This window comes from Sinocyclocheilus grahami, unplaced genomic scaffold (assembly GCF_001515645.1).
Source record: "Sinocyclocheilus grahami isolate Dianchi unplaced genomic scaffold, SAMN03320097.WGS_v1.1 scaffold63.1, whole genome shotgun sequence".
Lineage (NCBI taxonomy): Eukaryota > Metazoa > Chordata > Actinopteri > Cypriniformes > Cyprinidae > Sinocyclocheilus > Sinocyclocheilus grahami.
The window spans coordinates 1767965-1795663 of record NW_015505242.1 but is presented as its reverse complement, the minus strand read 5'-3'; the positions used below and the strand labels follow the sequence as shown (position 1 = coordinate 1795663).

Sequence of the window (27699 nt, the reverse complement as noted above, 5' to 3'; positions counted from 1 at the left end):
AGCTGTCTTAACCGTGGCTTGTGTACTGCAAACACGTCACTGTGTCTGTCACGCGACTCTGTTCCCCTTTCGGGCTCTGTCTTTACATTTATTTTGAAAGATGAAGCTCGCGATTATGGTAAGGGGCGTTACATTTTCAACAAGTGCTTGCTGTGTTCGGCCAATCACAGTGCACTGGGTCAGCTGGCCAATCAGAGCAGACTGCGCTTGTCGGAAGGAGGGCCTTTGTTGAAAACTAATCGTTTGAGAGAGGCGGGGCATAGAGGACCTACAATAATGTACAGTATTTGAAAAATAATGTGTTTTTTGAACATTAAAGCATGTCAACATATTCTGTTACACCAAATACACCAAATAATTATCTTTAAAAAAGCATCATATGACCCCTTTAATAAATTCCTGGGTTTGGATTTGAAGGTGCAGGTTTTTGTTCCCTGTGGTTTGGGCTTTGGTTCTGTTGTGTGGAGATTATTGATCTCATCACTACTCAATTGCTAAACATAGAAAATGTATGGATTTTGTAAATACATTACCTGCTTGTTCAGCTTGAAGTATCCCATTGAGTAAAGCAGCACATCGGTCGAGTCCCTTGTGTATTGTTGTCACCTGAATGCAATGTGACAAAAATCATTATACTGATTCTCAGTTCTGTTCAGTTTATGTATACACTACTTGTATGTGGCTTCTTTACCTGATCTTCAGAGTCTGTAGAATAAAGAGAATATGCTGGTTCAGGAGGAGAAACACATCTCCCAGCAACCCTAAACCAGACATCATTTCTGCATGTCAAATGTATGTTTCAAATATTTAAAGGCGTCTAAATTCATGCAATATAGACAGGATTTCTGTTATCCAGTTTGTTACCTTTTCTTGTGTATCTGTCCATGTCCAGAGCCTGTCAGCCTGCCTGATGAGATCACCTGCAAAACATAATTTGCTTAGTGATAAAACAAAACAACGTACAATAACTTATATAATATATAATAACAAAACATATATAATAGCTTACAACCACTAATGTTACCTTTGGTCTTGATACTCCCTGTCTTGCCATCTTTGATTAGATCTGCAAAATTCACCTACCAAGTAGCAAATATTTATCCATCATGCTCGTATAGGTCTAATAATAATTTGCCATTGCTTATTGTATTTATCACGTGAATTAACTTCAAAAAACGTAAAGACCAACTGTCAAATCAAACTGCACTAATATAAAATCTAAGGGATGAAAAGCAAAAACATACCGCTGCTGTTACAATCACCAACAAGTAGTTCAGAACCTGCCGTTGAATTTTGTAAGTTCAATAATAAAAAAATTAAATACATTAAAAAAAATAAAAACAAGTAGTTCAGTTCGGGTTCAAAACGGAAGCTGAGTGCCGTGGACCAATAGAAAAACAGTCAGCGTTAATCTGAAGATTTCATTGGTGGGTTACGGTAAACTATTTTCAAACGTTTCATCGATTGGTGTCAGATTATGTCAATCATTCGAGCACTAGCCACTCAGACTCCTCAGGCTTGGCTAACGCCCATTACGGCTTCAGACGCCAACAAAATGTTTCTATGGAGATGGAATGGCAGAATAATCAGTACTGATATTTCGCGGTTTTATAAAATAATATTCCCGCGTGTAAGTTCTAAAAGCGAGTGAGGCTACTTTTTTATTTTTTTATTTCTGCTTTGCTGCTTATACATTAATAAAACATTTCCCCATTATACATACTTGTTTTTGTTTCATAAACAATATAATTATTATATTTGAATGTTAGAGAGAGAGATGCATACACTGAGATGCATACACTGTTTTTTTTTCTTTTTATTTTCAGTATCTTTGTAGTCATTATGTTAGCATAAGTAGGCTCATGTAGTTTTCTTTTAATTCTAGTGAAATTAAAATCGGTCACCATAAGTGGTCCACCATATTTGTTAATCAGACAACATTGGCCACATGTCAGAGCAGAGTACTGAATACCCTGCGTTATACCCAGTCTTGAGAGAGAACAAAAGCTAAAAACTCTGAACGCTATTTTTGACTGGGCTGTTTATTGCCTCCTGGGTAATGGGTAGATGAGGTTTCAGTCGGTTCTCTTCCTCCTGTTATCCCATTAAATTCTCATCCAAAACACACTTTAACACTACTGATGAAATCAGACACCCTCACCATGACACATGCCTTCTTGTGATGAAAGAAATCATAGAGGCTTTCAAAAGGGAAGGTGACTAAAAAACTATTCATAAATCAATTTAAGCAGACAAAAATACTGAGTCAGGATTCATCAGGTACGTTTTATGTATTTAGTTTGATTGATCTTTTATCTAGCTTTTAACAACTATCTGTAAAATTCACTTTATATATATATATATATATATATATATATATATATAGATCCGGGTACTGAAATGGCCAGCCTGCAGTCCAGATCTTTCACCCATAGAAAACATTTGGCGCATCATAAAGAGGAAGATGCGACAAAGAAGACCTAAGACAGTTGAACAACTAGAAGCCTGTATTAGACAAGAATGGGACAACATTCCTATTCCTAAACTTGAGCAACTTGTCTCCTCAGTCCCCAGACGTTTGCAGACTGTTATAAAAAGAAGAGGGGATGCCACACCGTGGTAAACATGGCCTTGTCCCAACTTTTTTGAGATGTGTTGATGCCATGAAATTTAAAATAACTTATTTTTCCCTTAAAATGATACATTTTCTCAGTTTAAACATTTGATATGTATTCTGAATAAAATATTGAAATTTGAAACTTCCACATCATTGCATTGTTTTTATTCACCATTTGTATAGTGTCCCAACTTTTTTTGGAATCGGGTTTGTATATATATATATATATATATATATAACTTGTGTATATTGTACGATGTATCCAGGTAAGAGAGTGCCATGTCATCCTGGGTCTGTGAAACCTCTGTCAGATAGATGTTACAGGTCACAAAACATCTCAAATCGGAGTACACACAGGTGGGTCACTGTTCAGTATAAAGCCTGCATGAGCCATGGCATTTCTATATTTTTATTTAATTTGATGTAAACCATGAATTCTGCAGTATGTCTTCTATAGTTTTATTAAACATGAAGCATGGCAAGCACTTTTCTCACTAGCAGAGTGTTTCTCTGGACCACTGCTCGCTGAAGAACTTGGAACAGAAGATTTCATTCTCACAAACTTTTCCCTGCATACTCTGAAGCATATCAATTCTTCCTTATGTTTGATGACTTATAGATGCGTTTTCTGCTTTCTCAGCAGGTTAAATAAATCTACATAAAGCGACATGAAGCCGTTAATTTTGCTCCTCACAGCGCTGCTTAGCCTACTCAATGCTGTTCTCCAGCTGGGTTTTGATGGCATCCTTCTGGAGGGATGATCTTGGTGTAAGATCCATTATAAAAGACCCAGACTACGCCAAGAATCAATCTATCCCATACATGTTAATTGAATAATAACAAAATTAGACAAATAAAGTATGTCTACTAGAACACTGCATGCTTTCAATTAAATTGCTTGCACACAGAATAAAAAAAAAATCTGAGTAACTTTGTATGTCGTGTTTTTTATTTTTATTTATTTATTTTTTGTATCATTCCTTCTGAGAATCACTAAGAGGCCTCTATGACACCACATTTCCTCAAGAGGGCGGCATCATCTGCACATTTTCCTCACATCATTTCCTCAATCTTTCTAAGAAAACGTTTGTCAGTCATTGAATTTAAGTTACGTAGAAGACTGATTAATCATTTTAATATTATCTTACAAATCAGCAAGTCATACTGCAGTAATACAATCATTCAGTATGTCGGCATTTGTTTTCGCAGATGGTGAAAACCCTGTGCAAAATCTGAATCACAGGAAGACCAAATTTCCTGGTTAGTCGACAGGGCTGTTTAACTTCCAGAAACAACACAATTGTGCCCACGTTCAAGCATACTTTTAATTTCTAAATAAACATTCTCATTTGTAAGAGGGTGTGGTGATTGACAGTTGTGCTACTGGCACATATTCTCACCAAACAAAATAATATTGTTGCAACTAGACTTTTATAGTTTTTATAGACTATACTAAGAATCTGATAATAGACCCTACAAGTTCTCTGACACAATGACACAGTTCAATAATATTATGTGTGCAGTTACTACAGTGGTGGAAATGGCCAAAATTAAGTAGATTGTCTTTTTACAAACTGCTTTAAAAAATGTGTTGAAGTCAGTTTACTACTTTAATAACTTTTCAAAAAGAATAAAATGGGTGTGACTTCGATCCCCACAATGACTGTAAACTGGTTGTGTGTTTGGCGGACCCCAGATATACACTATACCCAGTGGTGGAAATGGCCAAAATTCACTGGAAGGACTCTAGCTTGGAAAGGGGGAGGGGATAATAATGGTAATTTTAGATGACCTTTCGGATGTATTTAATTATAAAACCCTCTATAATCTATAATAACATGAAACTTATTTAATATTTTCTCTAAACCTTCTTGGATATTAAAAAAGACAGGCACCTGCAATTCTGGCCAGATGCATTGTGTGTGTGTGTGTGTGTACAGGTATATATGGTAGCTAGAACGATTGTATATACCTCTATAATAGTCGTTGCATTAGCTGCATTGTTTCATCTGCAATAGCAGGAGCCCATCGTGGGAGGCAATTTGCAGTTCGCTCGGTCAGTGTAGGGGAGCGCTGCCATTATATCCACTGGGTTGTGCGATACATGGAACGGATGGAGGAATATACTACGGGTGGAGGAAGAACGGATGAACAAGGGATTTTATGAGACCTGCGTTAACATTGCATTCGCGGTTATTACGGCTCTCTCTATCGGGGTTCCCCCAGCAGTTGTCTTGCAGAGGCGGGTAGGCTTTAAACAATAGCGCCCGGAGGAGCGCTGGATACAGTATCGCTGAGCGCAGAACCTCGGGCATCATCATCATCATCCTCATCATAACCATTCACTACTACGAGCATTCACCAATGGAGACGGCCACGCGCTCTAGTGTTCTCCACACATAGATTGCAAAGATCTGTAAGTGTAAAATCCGACCATCATCATAATCATCATCCGTGGAAACATATCCTGCAATGATGAATTCTGCCGAGGCGGCTGAGGAAGGACCGAACGATCCAGATACGGAGCCGTTCTTCAAAACAGGTAGTCTTATTATATGCTTTTGTTACATTGGATGCCAATGAGTTTATTTTACTCACTATGGGTGCATCTATCCTCACATGCACTTAGAGGTTGCATTACTGAGTTAAACAGCATTAGAAGCTGTCAGATGTGTCCCATTATGTCCGAATTAGCGGGCTGGATGTGCATCACACCCTTCACATAGGCTATTGCATACACTGTAGAGCCTGCGAATGCATAAAACTGCCATATTCCTCAAAAGCCCTTGTGTGATGTTCATATGTGCTTGTGCACGTTCAACGCCCTTACATTGTATGTCTGGGTTATTGTGCACAAGAGCAAGGAATCCCCCTGTAAATAGGATGCTACCTCACCTGTCACTTTTTCCTCACACCTTCAACACATTCTCTAATTACATTACTATCACCTCTCTGGACGCGCCAGGGAGTGGCTCAGCCTTTTGTTGGTCCTGACATTGATTCATGTTTCTAAGCCTGAAGCCTGTTGATTCACACAACCAGCAGATAGTCTTAGTGCTGTACTTCTTTTACACGAGAAACAGAAAATAATATGAGAATAGGCAGCGTGGAGGGATGCAAGAATGGCATCTACTCTTCTGCATCCAGCCAAGCCCTGCTCATGTCCATCCTGACACCACCACCAGCCGTGGTTCAGGGATTTTATTCACTTTTATGTACTAGAGATTTACCAGTGCTTGAGCTATGATCCTTAAAAATGACCCACTTCTAGTTTGCCTGGTAACATAAGCCAATAATGCACATCTGTATATATGCATCTGTATATATGTAAAGCTCGGTGTGCCTCTGTGTGGGCATGCACTCATTGAGTTTTGTGAATAAATGTATATTATGTGTCATTTGCATCTATCCAGGTGAAGTGCGGATGGTGTTTGTTTGCATGTGAACATCATACACTATATTATCCATATCAGTGTCTGTACATCATGTTAGTACTTGGCTCATTTTACAATTTATTTGATTATTACAGGAACAGAGATGGCTGAACATGGTCATTTACAGGTATATGGAGAACTGTTTAGGGCTAGTTGTCACTTTTCACTCCTGCTAATATTTATCAGAGTAGGCTTATTATATTTATACATGCCTTAAAGTCTTGCTTTTGAGCATTTCCATCATTGTTGCACAGGTAAAAAAGATACAGTTATTTTACTGATCCACATTTGTGACAACATGCCCCAGTAGCGGGTCAAATTATATGAGCAAAGTTGTCACACTGAGAATCTGCCTTTATAACATATTATAGGCTTTTTTTCAGCACATTTAAACTGTAAAAAAAAAATTCAAGTTTAATGCAAAAACAAAAATTAAATATGTAACACAAAAATAACCAAAATATCACTATTGTTTTGTTCAACAGACACTGTAAGAGATAAATTGTATACAATTACAGCACTTGAAACACTTTACTGAAAATGCCTATGTTGTAAAAAGAACACATTGTAACCGTTTTAATGTTGTTGTTGTTTTTACCTTCATTACCTGCACATATTCATGTGGGTGACTATTGCATTAATGTATGTCACTGTGGTTTATTGTGTTCACTTTTTATCTATCTGCTATAGATCATATTATATTGGAATTTTAGACAAGAAAACAGAATTTACAAAAAAAAATGTTCACTGCAGACAGGCCTCTCTCATCTTTTTAAGTGGGAGAACTTGCACAATTGGTGGCTGACTAAATACTTTTTTGCCCCACTGTATATATATATATATATATATATTCTTCTAATTTCTGTTAGTAATGTATTAATGGTGTAAATGTACAATTAGTCATGTACATTAGTGGTTTTTGTGTTACATTTTCTGTTATTTATTTCTTTAGTTTTTTATGAACTGAATGGTGGTTATTAGTAAATTTTCAGGTAAAATGCTGATTTTGGTACATTAATTACATTGTAAATTAATATGTATATATCACTTCATAAATTAAATGGTTTATTAAGTGACTTAGAAGTTGTAAAATATACAAGCATCAATATGGCCAGTGGAGTATAAAGTACCTGAAAGCCATACTCAAGTAAAAATCTTACCAGAAAATGACTTTGGTAGAAGTTGAAGTCACCATTTAGAATATTACTTGAGTAAAAGTCTTAAAGTATGTGATATTTATTGTACTTAAGTACGAAAAGTATTTTTTAAATCTTAAACATACTTAAGTATTGAACGTAAAAGTACAAGTAAATGCAAAATGGAAAAGAAGCAAATAAATATATATAAAAAAAAATTCATACACGGCTTGAGTAGCAAAATTGTGTTCAGTTTTAACTCTTTCTTCCATTTTGTATTTTTGGGTAAGAATAAGAACACTTCATCCGGTACTTAGTGTCTTTCATTCCAGCGTAATAAATCGCTTAAATAGCATTTAGATGTATTTACACAGTTTATGTATCTCAAAGGGGACATGGATGCATTTCACCTGCAGTTACAGATGGATATGTTTTTAACATAAAACGTTGAATACCGATATTTGAAATAATTTAAAACACGAACAAAATAGTCGAAATGTGAAATTAAAACCGCCAGTAGGTGGCAGCAAATGACTGTTAATGAGTGAGTCATTGAGATTCAACCGATTCATTCAATCAACTGATTCATTCAGGAACAAAACATTTGACTGTGTTAATGAGTGAATCACTGAATCATTTTTATCAACCGATTTGTTCAAAAAGCTGATTCATTCAATAAGTAAACACCGTCCATTGCTCAGAGATGCAAAACAGTGCTGTGATCTTTGTTTGGAACTATTTTCGTTGGCAAAATTGAGCAAAAACAAACAATATTATGTCTAAAATGTAAGTCACTTATTGCTTTACTGAACTTGTATAAAATGATTATTAAATGTGTTCATGCTGATATTTGCAGAAAAACGGTAGGCTACTCTTTGTGTGATATAGATTAAGTTAACTATATTAAATTATATAAACATAAAAAAGCATACAGAAGCATTTTTGCCATCTACAATTTAGAATGCCTTGAATTTTGAGTTTTAATAGACTAATAAATCACGTGCGTGCACTCTCTGTGATATACTTGATAATGTCAGATCGCACATCATTACAACACTTACCATATTAGCAGACAATACTGTATCGCACGCCCCAGACTCGACTTGAGTGGAAAATGAATCATCCGCGGTTGTGCGATCAGCCGCGCACTTTTTTGCACATGAGCAAAGGTGTTTTTAGGAGTCTTAAGGCAAGGCAAACCTGCTTCCCTGCAGTCCGTGTTCTTCTGACTTCTGACTATTTTGTAGTAAGTAACGAATATGCTTCGGGGAAATGTATCGGAGTAAAAGTATACATTTTAATTAGGAAATGTAGTGGAGTAAATGTAAAAGTTGGCTGAAATATAAAAACTCAACTCCCAAAAAATACTTAAGTACTGTAAAGAAGTATTATTACTTTGTTACAATACACCACTGAATATGACATGGCAAAATATGCAAAACGTTGTCACCATATTGTTTATGATGAATTTCTGGCAACTAAAAATTCTGAATTTAATTTTTTTTTAGCTGTAAATTTAAAGGTATTTTTTACAGTGTATATTTTTTTCAAAGAAAATATGAGTGGTGCTTGCCTGTGCAAAATGATCCCATGATGCTGAGGTGTTTGGGTTCATTGTAATGTGGTGGTTAGGGCATTGCTAGGGCATTCTGGGTTGTTGCTAGAAGGTTGCTTACTGGGCTCAGTCAAAAGTGTCCATCCCCAGTTGCCTATTATATTTGGGTCTATAGATATGGCTCAGGTTCCTCGTTCAGTTGAAATCTTTGGGATTATTTTGGCTGTTTTGTTGTCTGCTAAGTGAAAATTGTATGTCTGTAATGTCCACTAATAATTACATGCCTATATGTTGCTGAATAAGTGACCTTAGTAAATGAGTAATTGGAAAAATGTTCAGAGTTCTGTCTTTTTGGAGTGAAAATCCAGGATGTTTTGCTTGTATCTGTGTTCTATGGAGACAAATTGTCAAGGTTGTGGCCAGTCAACCAGAAAAAAACTTGTGAACTTGTTATGCAGCTTCCTTTGCATGTGTCATCACACATTGAACTAGAAAGTGTGTCTCACGAGTGCTATGGTACACAATTATGAAAATGAGTGGAGATAAGGTTTAATCCTCGGGAAATCTGTTGGAACTTGATAATGACATGACCTTAGGGGTCATATCACATTGTTTTGATTTGTGAAGTTCACCTTCCAAACATAAAAAGAAACTGAAAAACTGTGCAGGAAAATGAACAGCATAGTAACGTGTTATTAGTTACTTGAGTAATAAGATAGGAGGCACATAAGTAGCAAAAGAACTTGCTGCATACTGAACATATTTTACTAAGCACTGATACCGAAAAGTGTTATCTTCAGCCAATTAGACCACAAAGCAAAACCGCTACCTGTGTTATTATGATTTACTGTAATCCCTGAGCATATGGATTTTACAAGATGCAAGAGTTACTCTCTACACCCTGTTCCACACAGAAGATGACTGTGCTTAAAATTTGAAATATGGTCTTCAGAGAGGCAAACCTAGCACAACACAGGTTTGTGGCCAGACAATGAGGGCCAGAGGGGTTGCTGTAGCAACGGTTGCCAAGATTCCTGCTCAGGACTGGAGTTCTCTGAGCAGAATAGGTACATTCAGTGAAATCAATTTTGGAAGTATTTTTGGATTATATCCATTAGGGGCAACTCAGTTGCCACTTTTTCATTACAATACTTTTACTTCCTATAATTTGTCAGCAATGCAATGTTTTCTACAGAAAAGCTTTATGGGGCTTTAATGTGACTTGTTTCAATAAATGTAAGATTAAAGGAATAGTTCACCCAAAAATTCAACTACTGTCATCCATTTACATTGTGTGCGCATCACATACTAGAACAAACCTCACTGGTTCTCTCGCATCACACACAAAAGCTTCAGCTTCCATGTTCACCATATGTGATGTGCTCTATGTATGTGTGTCGATCATTGTTTAGATGTAAATAAAAGCCTAAATGAAATCTCTTCATATAAACCAATTGTTTCTGCTCACAAGACTTGGTTTAAACCACTTAATTCATATATATTTTCGGTTTATGAGGCCTTTTTTCTAAGGTTCTTCTACATTAAAAGATTTTGCAGGTTAAAACTCAGAATTTTATATCGACTTGCTGCATTGAAAATGTTCAGTTGGCTCAACTAAAGTGCCAATGTTCAGTGTTGGGTAAGTTCTCTAAAAAGGTAATTGATTACTAGCAACTGATTGCATCTTCAACAGTGTAATTAGATTACTGTACTCATTACTCTCTCTAAAAAAGATTGCATTATAATTATTACTAATTACTTTACAAATCCCATCAACCTCGACCAGTTAAATAGTACAAGGATAGACATTTAACTACTCTTTTAATTCTTTCAAATAAATAATGTAAAATTGCATCAATTATTCTTGAACTGACCAACGTATTTAGAGGGAGAAGGTTACATTTAACAAGTAATCCCTTACTTTACTTCTTCAAGGAAAAAGTATTAAGTTACAGTAATTCATTATTTAGTAATGCATTACACCCAACACTTCCAATGTTAAATGTCATTCAGTTCACATAATTTAAGTGAACCAACTGAACACTTTCAATGCAGCAAGTCAACATACACTTTTGAGTTTTGGCCTCTGTTACAGTTTGTTTTGGTTATCTAGTACAGTGTTTCCCAACCGGGGTGCCGCATTGTTATGCTCACGTGTTCTGATAATAATAGCTTTCTAGGACTAAACATTATTTGAATAATTGGTAAAAAATATAAAAAATTGTTAAATATCTTAACCCTACTGTTAGGCCTACCTGAAAAACTAAAAAGCTATTTATTTAATTCGAAGGCCTGTTGTTATTTTTTATTTGTGCTATCATTATTCATTTCTTTATTTGTTCGATAATAATAGCTTTCTAGGACTAAACATTATTTGAATAATTGGTAAAAAAAATAAAAAATGTTTAAATATCTTAACCCTACTGTTAGGCCTACCTGAAAAACTAAAAAGCTATTTATTTAATTCGAAGGCCTGTTGTTATTTTTTATTTGTGCTATCATTATTCATTTCTTTATTTGTTCTTATTTTATTACTGAGTGCTTACTTGTAATTTTTTATTCAATTCAAAGTTTGAAATAAAGCTATCTTGTGCTACTGAACCAAAATTACCCCACTGTAAAATAAAAAAAACACTGAGTGAGCAAAAATTTGTGAGATAGCTAGTTATAATGGTAATTAAATAATGTTTACATATGTATAAAAGCCTACATTAAAATCTGTCATATAAATTGGTCTCTTCATTAGAAATTAGCCTACTGATTGCCACCATTGATGGACACATTTTTTTAATAATAATAAAAATATCTGTAAATTTTTACAGATTTTTTTTATGACATTATATTCTGCAGTTCTTCCCTGTTGTGCCAAATATCTATAATTTTCAAATTATCATATTGAAGTTAGAAATTCAAATATTGTGACAATTTATTTTGTAGGGTGCCACAAGTTTGTTAAAATTTCCAAAGGGTGCCGCGACTAAAAAAAGGTTGGGAAACACTAACCTAGTACTTCAATGGAGGGACAGAAACCTTGGGTTTGATTAAAATATCTAAATTTGGTTTTAGAAAGATTAAGTTTTATAGGTTAGAAACAACATGAGGGTGAGTAAATGATGACAGAAAAAAATGATAGAATTGGTTGATTGTTGATAATGTGTTCCATAGGCTGCTGACCCAAAACCTGTATGTGAAAATGGAAAAATATGAAATGGAACATGAATTTACATTGGGCTAAAAAAAAAAGCCAAACCCACGGGACTTCATTTCAGATGTCTACCACATGCCATTGTTGTGTATCTATGTAATATTTCAAAGCCATCTGCCTATTAGAAGATATCATCAGACGTTAGCAGACTGTTTGAGCACATTACACATTTCTGCTTTGAATCACATGCTTTTGTCAGAGTGTGATTTACACAAGTGCTGTAGAGATTATTTTTAGATTTGTTGGAATATGCGATTCATCTTAAAATATTAAATATATTGTTTCATTTCTTTTAGGCTCTTAATTTCTTCTGCTCACCAAGTTTTTTTTTTTTTTTTTTTGTAGTTGATTTTCATTTATTTAATATTTGATGAAATGTTACAAGTAATCCTTTCCATTTTTAGTCTTGCAGTCCATTTGTTGTGGGTATTTCTAAGCACAAAGCAACCCTTCTGAAAATAGCCCCCATGCCCCATTCAAACCTACATTCCCCTGAATAGCCGGGCACCTATAAAATTAGGTTATGTGAGATCACAGGCCAGTGTTTTTGGACTGGGACCAGTTCTGATCTCACAGCTTAGACACAATAGTTCATACTAACACCAAACCTCAGCCAGCCATTGTTTTCTGACTTCCCAGGACTGTAAGGGCCATAATCATAGCTTACTGGCCCTGTCAATGTTCTTGATATCCTTGGCAGGATTCGATCCTGTGGGGCCATTTGGCAACTTTTTGGCAGGATTGGTTTCATTTAGTAATGGCAGAGAGCAGGCTGTTTCCTGGTACTTCTATGAGCTTTGTGTTACTGTTTATGTGAATACACCCTGATCCTGTAACATGGGAAGTTTAGAATGCTTCCTCTCGCCGGGTTGCATTATGGGTGACAGTGGGAGCTCACTGATTCTTTTGTTGATGTTCAGTGAATATACATACAAAGTTAGTCCACATTGCATACAATGTCAAACCTATACAATATGTTACTCAGATGAAGCATACATGATGAAGATCTCATAAAACATGCTGAAAATAGTGCATGGCATCCTTGTTAAATGTAGGGGTGGGCGATATAACCAAAATCTTATTTTACAACATGAGTCATTTTATTTCACGATAACAATATATATCACAATATAGATATTTTTTCTTTACATATGGTCTTTACGATATCAAAATAAAACGGTTTGCAACGGTTCCTGGTTCTGCTGGCTAAAGCCCAATTTTTTAAAAGTATTTTATATGAACACTTTGTATTTAGTTTTGTGGAAAATAATGATACTGTCTCAAATACTGTAGGAATACATAATGCGTGTTTGTGTTTTGGTGCTTCCAAGTTTAATTTGGAAGCAACATGGTTGATCAGGTTTAGTAATAACCTGCATCCCATTTTGCGTAGTTATATTATGCACTACAAGTACTTTGCTGATGATGGAAAAGTATTATTGCATACTATTGCATGTGCATGTGAGCATTAGCATCTAGCTAAATTTGTTATTACATAACTTTTAGATGAATGCATTTTAAAACTGCTTTTTAGAAATGAACTGAAAGAAAGCAAGGAATTGCAATGCAGCAAAACTGAAAAATAAATGTAAAAAAAATATACTGAAAACCACTGATTACAGTTCAGTACTGATTATAGTTCAGTGTTATTATGCTAATGTTGTTAGAAATATGCCAATGTAAAAAGCCATTGGAATCAATTGAGTAGAAAGTACTTTGTTATTTGCATGATGTATGGCATTGCTACCTATGCAGAGTATTACAAATAAGTCACTCAAGTTCCATCTCAGCTTGGATGCTGCTGTAGCAAGCAGACTCACAGTAGGCAGTGATCAGTAGGTTTTTGGAACAGAGCCTCTTTTGTTGTGCTAGAGCTTGTGGGCAATACTAGGCCAAAAACATTCACATATGCACACTTTAAATATCCAAAGATATTACATAATCTGGGCACATTTGATGTTACTGTATGACATAACTAAATTTGCTATATAGTAGTATGTGAATCGATTAGGGATGCAGCATTACACTATATATTTTTTTTAATTAGCAATTAAGTAGCAAGTGTTACTCATGTGGGACTGCAAATGAATACTGTGATGTTTTGTCGAGACCTTGTAAAACACATCTTTTCAGATACCTAAATAAGATAACAATCAATATTTTCGCATTAAAAATATAATTTACACTAGGAGTGAAAATATACAAATGTAAAAATAAGGGTGACAAAACATTCATAGGACACATAATTTGGTTTGCTGAAGAGTATCTGATCTGGATTGGTTGATTCTGACATTCTATGTTAGTTAGAATTCTGTTATCGTTTTCTCAATTTCATGTTATTCCAAACCTGCATGACTTTCTTTCTTCTGTAAAAAAACAAATGTACTGATCTGTGAACTAAATCAATGAACTCATGAACTATTCTTCATGTTCTTCATACAAAGCTATCATATAGCTTTTGAAGACTTTTGAAGCATCAGTTGCATGGACCACTTTTTCTTTCTTTCACTAAGTTAAGTGGTCTAAATTACTTTATATGTATTTATATCGTCTGTGGAAGGCGTATGACCATAAAATGTTCATTTAATCATATTCCTCGGTCCGAGGGCTATGATAATCTGTCCTACATGCCTCTCAACATACGCATGTATTTGCATACCTCTGTGCACCCTGTTCGCGCAGACATGATACGTCAGCAGCGTGGTCCATTACGCTAATGTAGACCAAGCGAGAATGGAAGGCGTTATTATTGTAATATTATTCACTTTGTACTGTAATGTTTTCTCAACAGTGAATGAGACACGAGGTAATCTGACAGCGTTGCATTCAACCCTCCACCAACGCCGTCTCTCATCATGTCGCTGGTTAGCCTCTGGTCTACCTGTGAATGTTCAATTGTTTTGGAGGAGGCATGGCTTTGGAGATTGATTTGCAGGGAGAGTGGGATCTTATGCTTTCAAAGCTAGCTTGCTATTGCTAGCCTCTCTGAAATCGCCTACCCTACATTTAAACCCACACATTTATGTTTATAATGAAATACACTACTGTTCAAAAAGTCAGTACGATTTTTTTTTTTCGAAAGAAGGAAGTACTTTTATTCATCAGGATGCTGAATAAATCAAATCAAAAGTGACAGTAATGATGTTACAAAATATTTTCTGTTTCAAATAAATGCTGTTCTTATCAATTTTCTATTCATTAAAGAATCCTGAAAAAATTGATCTCATTTTCCATAAAAATATTAAACAGCACAGCTGTTTTCAACACTGATAATAAGAAATGTTTCTTGAAAACCAAATCAGCATATTATAATAATTTCTGAAGCATTATAGCATCATTACACTTAATATTACACTTTAATATATATATATTAAAAAAGAAAACAGTTATTAATATAATATTATATATATAATCAAATAAATGCATCCCCATGTTAAAAACATTTAAAAATGTTACCAGCCCCAAACCTTTGAACTGTTGTGTAAATACATATTTTTTTGAGAGCTTTGGAGAACTTACTTAGCCCACGCTTCACCGAACCTGGGACAATGTTGTCACCACACAATAGGCCAGATCAGAAAGTTGTAAATTGGAAATGACTGTGTTCAATAGTGTTTAAACAGCCCTGTCCTTATATATGTGTGTGTGTGTGTGTGTGTGTGTGTGTGTGTGTGAAATAGCATCTTCCCTCTAGCAGGGGCTGGGGAAAGGAAGTCCTCACAGTAAATTTAACATGCCATGTTCAGCATCAAACTCTTCCACTCAGGTTTAATAGTTTATGTAGTCTGCAGACGAGAGCAAGCAAGAGAGATAAAATGCAGACATAAGCGGTGTAAAGGCCTTTTTAGACCTCATACAGACTGAACAGATGTACTGCACAGTTGTGTGTGTCTGTGTGTGTGTGTGTGTGTGTATGCAAGTGCATGTGGCGCATCTGTGAGCATGCAGCTTGTGTGTATATACTGTATGTGTTTCTGCTGTCTGTGTTTTTAAGTGTGATTGAACTTTTCCCCACCGGCTGTCCCGGTGCCCAGCTGTCGGCTATGGGATTACAGAGCGGGCAGATTACACCACTAATGAATCTAAATAGAAGGAGATGTGCCAACCGCTGGGCCTCCCTGCCCCCCGCTCGACCTACTGTGGCTTACTACTCTATTTTCCATGAAGCCAGTATTATGCTTAATACTGTTGTCTGTCATTCAATGTTTACAGAATGCATGTGTCCCCCGTGATTCTTATACAAAACGTAGAAAGCAGCAATGCTGGTAGCACACCCACACAAAATCCTGTGTATATATATATATATATATATATATATTTACCAAGAACAGAACTGTTGTTTCAATGTATTTATATTTGCACACATTTGAATTCAAAGATGCTGTAGTACATGCAATGTTTAAACCAAAATTGTCATATATTATCTATAAAAGAACAGAGTGTCTACACTAATTAACCCACCTTGTTGGCAAAGGCTATTTACACCAATTCTGTCAACCACTATCTGGTTGAGCCACACATGATTACAAAAGAAACAAGTCTGCTAACAAGAACTGTGGTGTAGGGAGTAAAGATTAGGATTTAGCTTTTGACGAGACCGACCCAAGTCCGAATCTGCCTTTTTCTAATCCTATTCTTCACCTTTTTCCCATCACATATCAGCTTGGAGAGACTTTTTAAAATATTTTTTATAAAAGTGAAGTAGTTAATAGATATTTATTAGGCCCATAATTGAAATAGGATGTGTCCTTGTGTAACCATGATGCTTGCAGCTCATATAATTACCATGCTCGAAACGTGACTCCTTTCCTTACGTTTGCAGCAGGTTTAGTACGGTTAGGGGTTTGGATATCGTGCTGAACTCTGGCTTGTAAACACCTTCAAACTACCATTGGTCTGTGGTGACTATGTTATAAGTAGGTGTGCTGTTGGGCTCTACATTCTCTGACATGGAAATCTTCTCCATTTTTGCTGTGTGTTTATTTTGTTATTGAGAGGAAAGTGTGCAGCATGTATGTTCATATAAATGCGCTTCTAGCAGTGTGTGTGGCGTCAGGATGCTTGCTAACAGTATACCTTTCAACATCTTTTTACTCCTAAAAACAAATCACAAAAAGAACTTTGCCGTGAGTTTATCTTAGTCTTAAGGAATAGGGACAAGTAAGGTCCCAATAAGGCTTCATCCATTAAAGTTGCCCTATTATGGCATTTTAGGGTTCCTAATATTGTTTTGGGAGTCTCCTACAATAGATGGACATGCATGCAAGGTCAAAAAACACTTTTGTTTTCTCAAAATATAAATGTATTATCATCTCATTTTCCAACGATTCGTTCGAAGCAGTTCAAAGATTTAGTCTCTCTAAACCCCCTCCTTTTTGTGAGCCTACTCTGCTCTAATTGGTCAGATGGCCCAGTCTGTTGTTATTGGTCTACTGCGTACAGCGTGTGTCAGAAACGATATGCCAATTGCCATAGTTCCTTATTTTAAATGCTCAATAAAAAAAAATAAACATCTATTATTTATCATTCTTACAGGTTGTGATTCAGTAGAGCTAGCTGGTCCAAATAAACTGGGTTCTGAGCCATCTTTCAACAGCAAGTGTTTTGTGAATCCTGCGTTGAACTCCTTGAGATTAGAGAAGCAGTCGTCAGTAAAATGACGGGAAAACAAAAAAATATTGGGTTTGTACTGCTGTGAATTTTAACCACTGATTCTTTGCAGCCTCATCTTTCGGAAGTGAAAATAAAATGAATTTACTTTCACAGTGTAGGACACAGCGTCTTCTTGACATAATGTTAACCACATGAATAAGCTAGAGTGTTTTAGGGCGGGGTCAAGTTGTTCACAGCCGGCCAATGTAGAACATAGGTGCGCATTATGCAAATGTGTTACCCGGTGATGTGTAGCCGGCACGGAAGTGGGATTCAAATGACTGACGACTCGTTTAGGCTGTTCAGAGTCGATTCTTTCTTTTGGGAGGCAATAACTTAATGTATTATTCGAAATGTCATAATTGGGGCACCTTAATGATTTTAATAAACATACACTGAATATTTTGTTATTATTGTATACTGTTTTATAATGTATTCACTTAGTGTAAATAGCATCAACTCTATTTGCACCTGCCTTAAAAGAAAGAGACCACTTTTTTGTATTTGTGGAGACCTGATGTAATAACTTTTACAAAAATTAAAGTTCTGAGATCATTTACTCACCTTCATGTAATTTCAAAGCTGAATGTTTTCTTTTCGTAGAGCACAAATAGAGAAATTTAGCAGAATGTTCATGCTGCTCTTTACCATACAATAAAAGTGAATGGTGACCAGGTGTCAAGCTAAAAAAAGAACTAAAAGAACCATACAAATGCTGTAGTATTAGTTGTAATCACACAATTTGAAGTATTTGAATTTCTATAGTAGCTTATTGTGAGGAAAAAGCCAATGCTCACATCGGTATAACTTCAAATACGGCACATCATTGTTAACATCCAGAATGATGTCAAACATTTTTGGTTCTTGTCTCAGCTGTATCATGAATGTCACATTTAAATATGTGCATATCAAAATTGCTGAAATGAAATATAAGAACTGTGATGGAGGGGAATATTTTCAATTGTTTTTTTGTGGCTTCAAATGTTTTGGAATACAGTGCAGAGTTGTATGGACCACCTTTATGGTTGCTATTTTTACATTTTTAGAGCTTAACAGTCCTCTTCACCATTCACTTTTATTGTATTGAAAAGAGCAGCAAGAACATGATCTTTAGCATCTCTTGTTGCAATAAACAGAATAAATAAAATCATATGGGTTTAGTTGAAAGAACATGAGGTTGAGTAAATTATGAACTTTTCCTTTGAGAATTATTTGAAAAACACTTCTCAGTTCTCGATCAGTCTTCTGAAAATTGGAGCAGGCATGTTTCCTTCTTTGTCTATGGTGGTTACAGCCCTGAGTCTGTATATAACTTTGATATCCCTTTCTTTTCTCTTTCTCTTTCTCTTTTTTCCTCTACTCTCAGTTCCATCTTTTTCATCAGGATCTCTTAGGAATGATGGAATAAAGGCGGCTGATGTTCTAACAGTTTTAAGAGAGAAGGTTGCCTTTGTCTCAGGTGGGAAATGTATAATTGCATTGTAAACACACACACACACACATACACATTCATTCCTTCACTGTGGAACAGCTTTATCTCAGCACTCTCTTAAGCATGCACCCACACAGCACACAGGCTCATGGGTATTACCGTAATTAGGGCCATTTAAGTGCTTTGAGTTTGTAAAATTAGTAATAAAACGGTCCTTTTCTTTTCAGGAGGAAGAGACAAGAGAGGAGGACCTATACTTACATTCCCTGCACGAAGTAATCATGACAGAATAAAGCAAGAAGACTTGCGGAAACTGGTGACCTACCTCTCTACTGTGCCCAGGTTATATATTGGCATTCTAACCTAAATTCAAGGTCATAAAATGGAGTGAGATTAGAGTTTAATTGAAATTCAATAACTTTGCACACCGAAAAGACAGAACTCGCAGGAAACCTTCGGCCACCGTTGGATACCTTCATTGGGCCAATTGCGTGGACCTTACACCCTTTAAATGCAAATGAGCTGGTGCTCCCGCCTCCCTTTTCAGAAGAGGGCGGAGCTTCAAGATCTCATGCTCGACAAATTTAGACTCGGTCAACTTCACATTGCTTTCATATGCAATTTTTATACCACATTCCTATTTACGATATTCTGGTAGCACGTGAAGGCAGCATCATTGAAAACAGGCAGAAACAATGGTAGCTTTAGCAACATTAGCCTTGCAGAGTCTTTCAGAAAGGTAATTTGGAAAACAAAATATGGTGCGTGATACTTACTTTGTCTGGAACGGACGTTCGCTTTCGAAGCGGTGGTATTGATCCCTCTTTTAGAAGCAACCTTTGCACAACTCCAGTGCTGAACTGACCCTCGTTTGTGAGGTAGACCAGTGTAAAATGATTAGCACAAACATAGGACTTTTCAGTATTTTTTTTTCCGGGCCATTTCCTTTCGAAAATGAAATTTAATCACCGTGTCCTCAGCGGTCTATGGAGACTCCTATGTTTGTTGGTGCATCCTAACACACGACACTTGTAATGCCTCTATGGCGCTGACATTGTATCTCCAGCAGCTACAGCAAGAAATCAGTAATGGCGGACTGCTGCTTCTCACTCAGGCCGGTGTCTATGCTAATAGGGCAGAGAGCGTCACAAATGGGCGGGACTTTTCCCTAAGATGATGTGTATGTAGGGAGAAATCTGGAACTGCTCGTTTGAAGAGACTGTTTATGATTTATTGGGATTATAAAAAATGAGTGGGTGGATTTTTACCATTATAGGCTGGTTGTTTTCACACACTGCGGCCACACAACTGTGTTCAAACACCTGTGTTCAAAGTGATTTTTGCATAATAGGTCACCTTTAAAATTGCTTACAGCACCTCTGCACTTTATTATTATATAATTGCTCAAATTTGAGACAAAAGGTGAGATATGGATACATATAACCCATTTGATTAGAGCATCTATTTGATCTTTAGGGCATTCTGATGCAATGTGATGCACCTCTAAAAAATATATAGCTTCACTGATGTGTAACTATGCAAGCTTATTAAAGTTTTTATTAATATTTTCTTGGATGGCTTTCAGATGTTGGTCTTCCTCTTACTTTCTCAATCTCTTTATCCTGTGCAGTGAGGATGTAAGTAAACGAGGGTTTACAGTGATCGTAGACATGCGCGGCTCTAAGTGGGATCTAATCAAGCCATTGCTGAAGACGCTACAGGAGTCATTTCCAGCTGAGATCTGCGTCGCTCTCATTATCAAACCAGACAACTTCTGGCAGAAGCAGAAGACCAATTTTGGCAGTGCCAAGTTCACCTTTGAGGTATAAGAATTGAATTTTGTCTTATAAGAAAGCCATAGAAAAGTCCATTTTTAATTTTTATACTTTCATATTGATTTTATAAAAAAAGGTTAAGATCCGAAAACTGACAAAAATGAAATGATTTGCCAGTACAGTTCAGTGTGTCTGTTCTTGCCAAAATATTTTGTTCATAACTGTTCAAGTTATGAACAGCTGCATATATAGGCTGCATATATAAATGCGTTAAAAAAACGAAATATTGAGAAATATCATTACAATCAATTTTTTATTTGAATATATTTTAAAAATATAATTTATTCCTGTGATGCAAAGCTGAATTTTCACCATCCATTACAGTCTTCAGTGTCACATGATCCTTCAGAAATCATTTTAATATGCTGATTTAGTGCTCAAGTAACATTTCCTATTAATATAAATGTTGAAAATGCTTATTGTTTTTTAAGCTGTTTAATATTTATATATATTCAAAATTATTTGATGAATAGAAAGTTCTTTGCTTGATCAATTTAATGTATCCTTGCTGAATAAAAGCATTAATTTCATACAATTTTTTTTTACTGATGCCAAAAATGTGATCAGTAGTGTATAGATATTTGTTATATTCCTTATTATATTAAATATACTTTTTTTTTTGTAAAAAATTATCCTAAATCAATTATTGACCAAGTATATAACCAATCAGTGTTCAAATCTATATCTTTACCTTAGCCCGAATCAAAAAGGTAAGCTTGTAATAATGTTTTCTCATTTGAGTGGTTTGGGTCGGTTTCCGAGTTTGCCGCCGTTCGTCTTTGCGTCATTACGTCCCTTGTATACATAAAGAAGCAGTCCCGCCCTTTAGACTATATCGCGTGTGTGGATGCTGCAGGTGGAGGATCATTTGTGGCCTCTTCTTACAGCAGCTGGAATAATGAAACTTGTCATTTTAGAACGAGTTCTAAGGAACATTCCATTGCTTTTTGAGGTTAAAAGAACAATTTATTTCAATTACATTCGAAAGGTATGACAATTAGAGATTAGACTGTACAGAAATTGAAATCTACAGATAACAATAATACACACTAAATACACAGTCACTAGGGCTGCCACTAACGACTATTTTTATTTCGATTAATCTATCGACTAATTTATCGATTAATCTAAACGATTAATTTCCCACAAAAAATCAACAATTTTACTTAAGAATATTTTATGAAACTATATTTTATTAAACCAAATGAAATCCAAATTTCTATGAAATCCTTTTTTTAAAGCAAAAGTAAAGTGCAATATAGAGTGCAAGAAGCAAGTGTCCATCTCATAGTCCAAATCACTGAAATCAAAGTTCAGTATTATAGTAACATATCCACGTGTTCTAGTCTACTAATAATAAAATTTTAATCAAAAAACACTTTTTAAAGGAGGAAACGGATTTCATAGGGCCCTATAATTATAATAAATTTTTTGTGGTAATAAAAATAGATGTAAGTGAAAAATAGCCTTTAATATTACTTAAAATACATATATAATAGCAATGAGGCAATAATAATTAGTTCAAATAAAGTATCAAAAGCAAGAAATCATATGGTTTTATTGAACAAAACTGTTAAATAACACAATGTATTATAAACAATAGAGCTAATGTACATTACGCATTACAACAAAGGCCTGCAGAGGGCGCCAACGGCCTGATGATTATTTTTACACATTGCTGTGCGATTTAATACTTGTTTAATATTGACCAAGCACCATTTCATTCAAATGTCCACTTAATCTTTAATATTTGGCCATTTCTTTAGGACAGAAATGCTATAGCCACTGTAATTAAAAGAATATGTGGACATCAAAACGTGTAAACTCAGAGTGAGGGTTTGAGCTTTTATTTTAAAACCGCGATGTATTCTCCTGTGTTTGCGTAGATTTATAAATGATTTACCTTACAAATCTGATGAAATGGCATGCGTTGCATTCCCAGATGAACGTTATAATAAACCCAAACTCACAACAACATGCAGAGATGGCGTTTGAGATGCTCCACACATGTAAATGATAACAGTTCCTGTAGAACTACTGTGAACGGAGCCGCTATGTGACGCACGTACTTAACCTACCCGCATGTAAATAATTAAAGCGCATATACTGTATTAGAACTGCATCGCATATAATTATTCAATTAAATCGTAACGTTTGTAAATTCACAATTATGCTTAATTATGATTTTTAAATGGGTTTAATATATCATGCAGCCTTGGGAAAGAGTCTAATAATGTGTTTTATGGATTCTCGTCCGTGAAATGCGCCACTTCCGGTATTTTGCCGGTTAGTCGATGCGAGCAAAATGAAATCGAGGATTTTTTAAAATCGAATAGTCTAATTAAATCGACGAATCGCGACAGCCCTAATAGTCACGCAATGTTGATGTTTTTAACATTAACAATTTGAGAACAAAGTATAACAATAATAATAATTTGCATGGTTTGACATGATCTGAGCTAAATTTGCAATCGTTAGATTTAATCACTATTGGTAGCGCTATTTATTGTTAAACTTTTTTTTTTCAGTTGGTCAGAACAAAACTGGCAGATATGTTACTTACTTGTTCAGATGACATTTTTTCAATGAAACTTCTTATTTTGGACATACTTCCAAGACGTAGTATTTGTAATTCAGAAGTACAGTGAATATCCAAAACGGTGCGTTGACTGACAGCCCACAAATACACCTCAAAACATTAGAGTCATCTGCGCTGAGGAGCCGTGCCAATGCACAGCCCACATAAAGAGGAAAATTCGGCAAATAACTACAATTGCAGGTTTCAAAACTTACAGAATGCAGCTATAAATACTTGATTATAATTTTGTCAGCATTCTGCAGCAAAGTATATTTTTTATAATGACCACAGTCCACATAAAGAGGAAAATTCGGCAAATAACTACAATTGCACAGTCCACATAAAGAGGAAAATTCGGCAAATAACTACAATTGCACAGTCCACATAAAGAGGAAAATTCGGCAAATAACTACAATTGCACAGTCCACATAAAGAGGAAAATTCGGCAAATAACTACAATTGCAGGTTTCAAAACGTACAGAATGCAGCTATAAATACTTGATTATAATTTTGTCAGCATTCTGCAGCAAAGTATATTTTTTATAATGACCTCTAAACTGTATTACTGACTATTATCATACCTCTGCTTGTTCCATGTCCCATATCACTCCATGGACCCTTTAATAGTTATTTCATGTTTTTATTATTAAATGTATCACAATTAATTACATCAATATTTGCTGTGAACCTAAAGATAATAGACAGACAAAAAACTGAACCTAATATATTGTTCATTTCCTTATCATTAAAATCCTACCACTGGGCTACAGTTCACAGCAATTCATTTAGCAGATTTAGACATAGGGTCCATTCATGCAGCACCCATAAATTCCATTTATTTATTTGTAAATACATTTTACAATGTGCAGTTGGTCATTATAACAAAATAAACCTCTTTGAGCCAATGTCCTGATTCATTTAGCAAAAGGGACCAATGGACTATTATTCCTTATGTATTATATACTATTTGGTAGTACATGAGGTTGTTCTTTGCTTCTTTTAGACCAGTATGGTTTCAGTGGAAGGTCTGACTAAGTTGGTGGATCCGTCTCAGCTGACGGCAGATCTGGAAGGGACACTGGAGTACGATCATGTGGAATGGACAGAGCTCCGTGTTTCCCTTGAGGAGTTCACTGGAGGCGCTCTGCACCTCCTTTCCCGGCTGGAGGAGCTGCAAGAGGTGCTTTCTCGCCAGGAGCTGGCAACTAACGCAGAGGAAGCACGGAAACTCCTGGAGGAGCACGCTCGACTGAGGAAGACTATGACAAAGGCACCTGTGGATGAGTTAGACCATGAAGGACAGCGACTCCTTCAGAAGATCAGGGATGGGGGCGACGGAAGGCTCTCTGGTGGGGCTGACTTCCAGAGTTTGGTACCTAAGATTTCCGCCCTATTGGATAAACTTCAAGTTACGCGGCAGCACCTGCTACAGGTCTGGCACAACCGCAAACAACAGCTGGACCAGTGTTTTCAGTTACGGCTGTACGAGCAGGATGCAGAAAAGGTTAGAGGACAAAATGAGAGTGTTTATAATAATAATAATAATAATTATTATTATTATAATTATAATTATTTGTATTAATGAATTTATTTAAATAATGTTATTTTTATTAAATTATAAACTTAAACAATAAAAATATAAATTTTTAATATAATAATATTTAATAATAATAGAATAATACAATTTCATATTTAATATTTGTTATTTAATAGTATAATTATTTATAAAATTAAAAAATATATATATTTTAAAATATTTTTATATTTTACTGTAGGAATAATACTATTATACTGTAAATAATAAATAGTTAAATGTATTTAATAACAATAATAATGAACTTTATAGCAAAATTAATAAAATGAGAATAGAAAAAAAATTATAGTAACCATTACTATTATTTTTTTATTCAATTAAATTATTCAATATTGTTTTACTGTAGTAATAATACTATTGTACTATAAAAAAATATTTAATAACAATAATAATAACAATAAAACAACAACAATAAAATTAACATCATAATAAAATTAGTTATTATATATGTAATTGAATATGTAATGACATTTATTTAAAAAAAATTACATATATTTATTATGTTTGTAATAAATTGTAGTCTTAATGCCTATGCTTTTAGACCTTAAAGCTTTTCATTTTTTTCAACAGTTTAATAAATATTGAGCTTTGCACGTGACAGAAATATTTAAAAGAAAAAATGTAAGATAAGGCCATAAATTAAGAATTCATTCTAATGACTTTATAGCCACGTTTTATTAATGAATTCCCTATTTTTAGTTAAATTGTGGCAGTAAAATATGTTGTACCAATTTGTGTGTTATATATACAGTATATATATATATATATATATACACTGAACAAAATTATAAACGCAACACTTTTGTTTTTGCCCCTATTTTTCATGAGCTGAACTCAAAGATCTAAGACTTTTTCTATGTACACAAAAGGTCTATTTTTCTCAAATATTGTTCACAAATCTGTCTAAATCTGTGTTAGTGAGCACTTCTCCTTTGCCGAGATAATCCATCCACCTCACAGGTGTGGCATAACAAGATGCTGATTAGACAGCATGATTATTGCACAGGTGTGCCTTAGGCTGGTCACAATAAAAGGCCACTCTAAAATGTGCAGTTTTATCACACAGGACATGTCGCAAGATGTCCACAGATGACCACAGATGTCGCAAGTTTTGAGGGAGCGTGCAATTGGCATGCTGACTGCAGGAATGTCCACCAGAGCTGTTGCCCGTGAATTGAATGTTCATTTCTCTACTATGTTATGGACAACGAACACAGGTGCATTTTATTGATGGCATTTTGAATGCACAGAGATACCGTGACGAGATCCTGAGGCCCATTGTTGTGCCATTCATCCACGACCATCACCTCACGTTGCAGCATTGAAGAGGAGTGGACCAACATTCCACAGGCCACAATCAACAACCTGATCAACTCTATGCGAAGGAGATGTGTTGCACTGCGTGAGGCAAATAGTGGTCACACCAGATTCTGACCGGTTTTCGGACCCCCCAATACAGTAAAACTGCACATTTTAGAGTGGCCTTTTATTGTGGCCAGCCTAAGGCACACCTGTGCAATAATCATGCTGTCTAATCAGCATCTTGATATGCCACACCTGTGAGGTGGATGGATTATCTCGGCAAAGGAGAAGTGCTCACTAACACAGATTTAAACAGATTTGTGAACAATATTTGAGAGAAATAGGTCTTTTGTGTACATAGAAAAAGTCTTAGATCTTTGAGTTCAGTGTATATATACTGTATATATTGCACAAGTAAACACCACTCAACACAATTTAAAATGATAATAGTATGTTCACTGTACTCCCTTCTGTGGCCTGATGTCTGCGGGAGGCCTTGTGTTCCGTTTAAGCCCAAACGGTGAGGCACTCTCACACTTCCCGGTCCTGCTGACTGAGCCCATCTGTGCTCCACCAGAGCCAGAACACTAAGGGCTATTGCTTGTACATCAGCCAAAGAGAAAATCTGTGTATATTAAGGTTCATGAGTAGATCACTAGAACACTAACAGGGAGTTAAATCACCCAAAGCCCTAGAATGACTGTTAAGCAAATTTGCCTGGGCCTTTGTAAATATGTATGTACCCTACTTTTGGAAGGGTTTTTTGAGACCAAACTGTCTGTGAATGCAGCATTTTTCTCTTAATTTCTCTCTCTGTAGATGTTTGAATGGATCGGACACAATAAAGAGCTCTTCCTGCAGACGCACACAGACATTGGCATGAGCTACCAGCATGCAGCAGATCTACAGACCCAGCATGACCACTTTGCTATGAACTCTATGGTATGACGGAAGAATGCTACAAGAAAACACCCTTGATACATTCTCACTGGACAAAACTGAACAGCTTCTGTGCCTTCTTGTTACTAATTTAATGGTATCATCTTCTGGCATCCTGTTTCTGTCTTTTCAGAATGCGTATGTCAATATCTCGCGTATCGTCTCGGTGGCGACGCGGCTCTGTGAGGCGGGTCATTACGCTGCCGCTCAGATACAGCAGATCTCTGGCCAGCTGGATCAGGACTGGAAGAGCTTTGCCTCGGCTCTGGAGGAGCGCAGTGCCATCCTGGTCATGTCCTCTGTCTTCCACCAGAAATCTGAACAGGTAATAACTGTTCAGTTTGTATGATTGTAATGAATGCATTAAATTTTCATTGTCAGATCGATGCATTGTGATGCATCATTACAATTTTACACCCC

The 27699-nt window shown here is 35.7% G+C and overlaps 1 protein-coding gene and 1 pseudogene across 1 annotated transcript in view; one reads left to right on the top strand and one right to left on the bottom strand.

The window, feature by feature from the left end:
* LOC107584840 (coiled-coil domain-containing protein 14-like) overlaps positions 1-1238 on the bottom strand; it is a 7013-nt pseudogene extending 5775 nt beyond the window's left edge.
* Positions 1239-4614: 3376 nt separating this feature from the next.
* The window catches only part of LOC107584838 (kalirin-like), a 97112-nt gene continuing 74027 nt past the window's right edge, over positions 4615-27699 (top strand). Inside the window, exons 1-7 of the mRNA XM_016271601.1 lie at positions 4615-5159; positions 18966-19058; positions 19259-19373; positions 20662-20854; positions 24448-24948; positions 27160-27282; positions 27413-27604. Of these exons, the coding sequence (XP_016127087.1) occupies positions 5090-5159; positions 18966-19058; positions 19259-19373; positions 20662-20854; positions 24448-24948; positions 27160-27282; positions 27413-27604 (1287 nt within the window). The 5' untranslated portion in view covers positions 4615-5089. The remainder of the gene's footprint in view (positions 5160-18965; positions 19059-19258; positions 19374-20661; positions 20855-24447; positions 24949-27159; positions 27283-27412; positions 27605-27699) is intronic.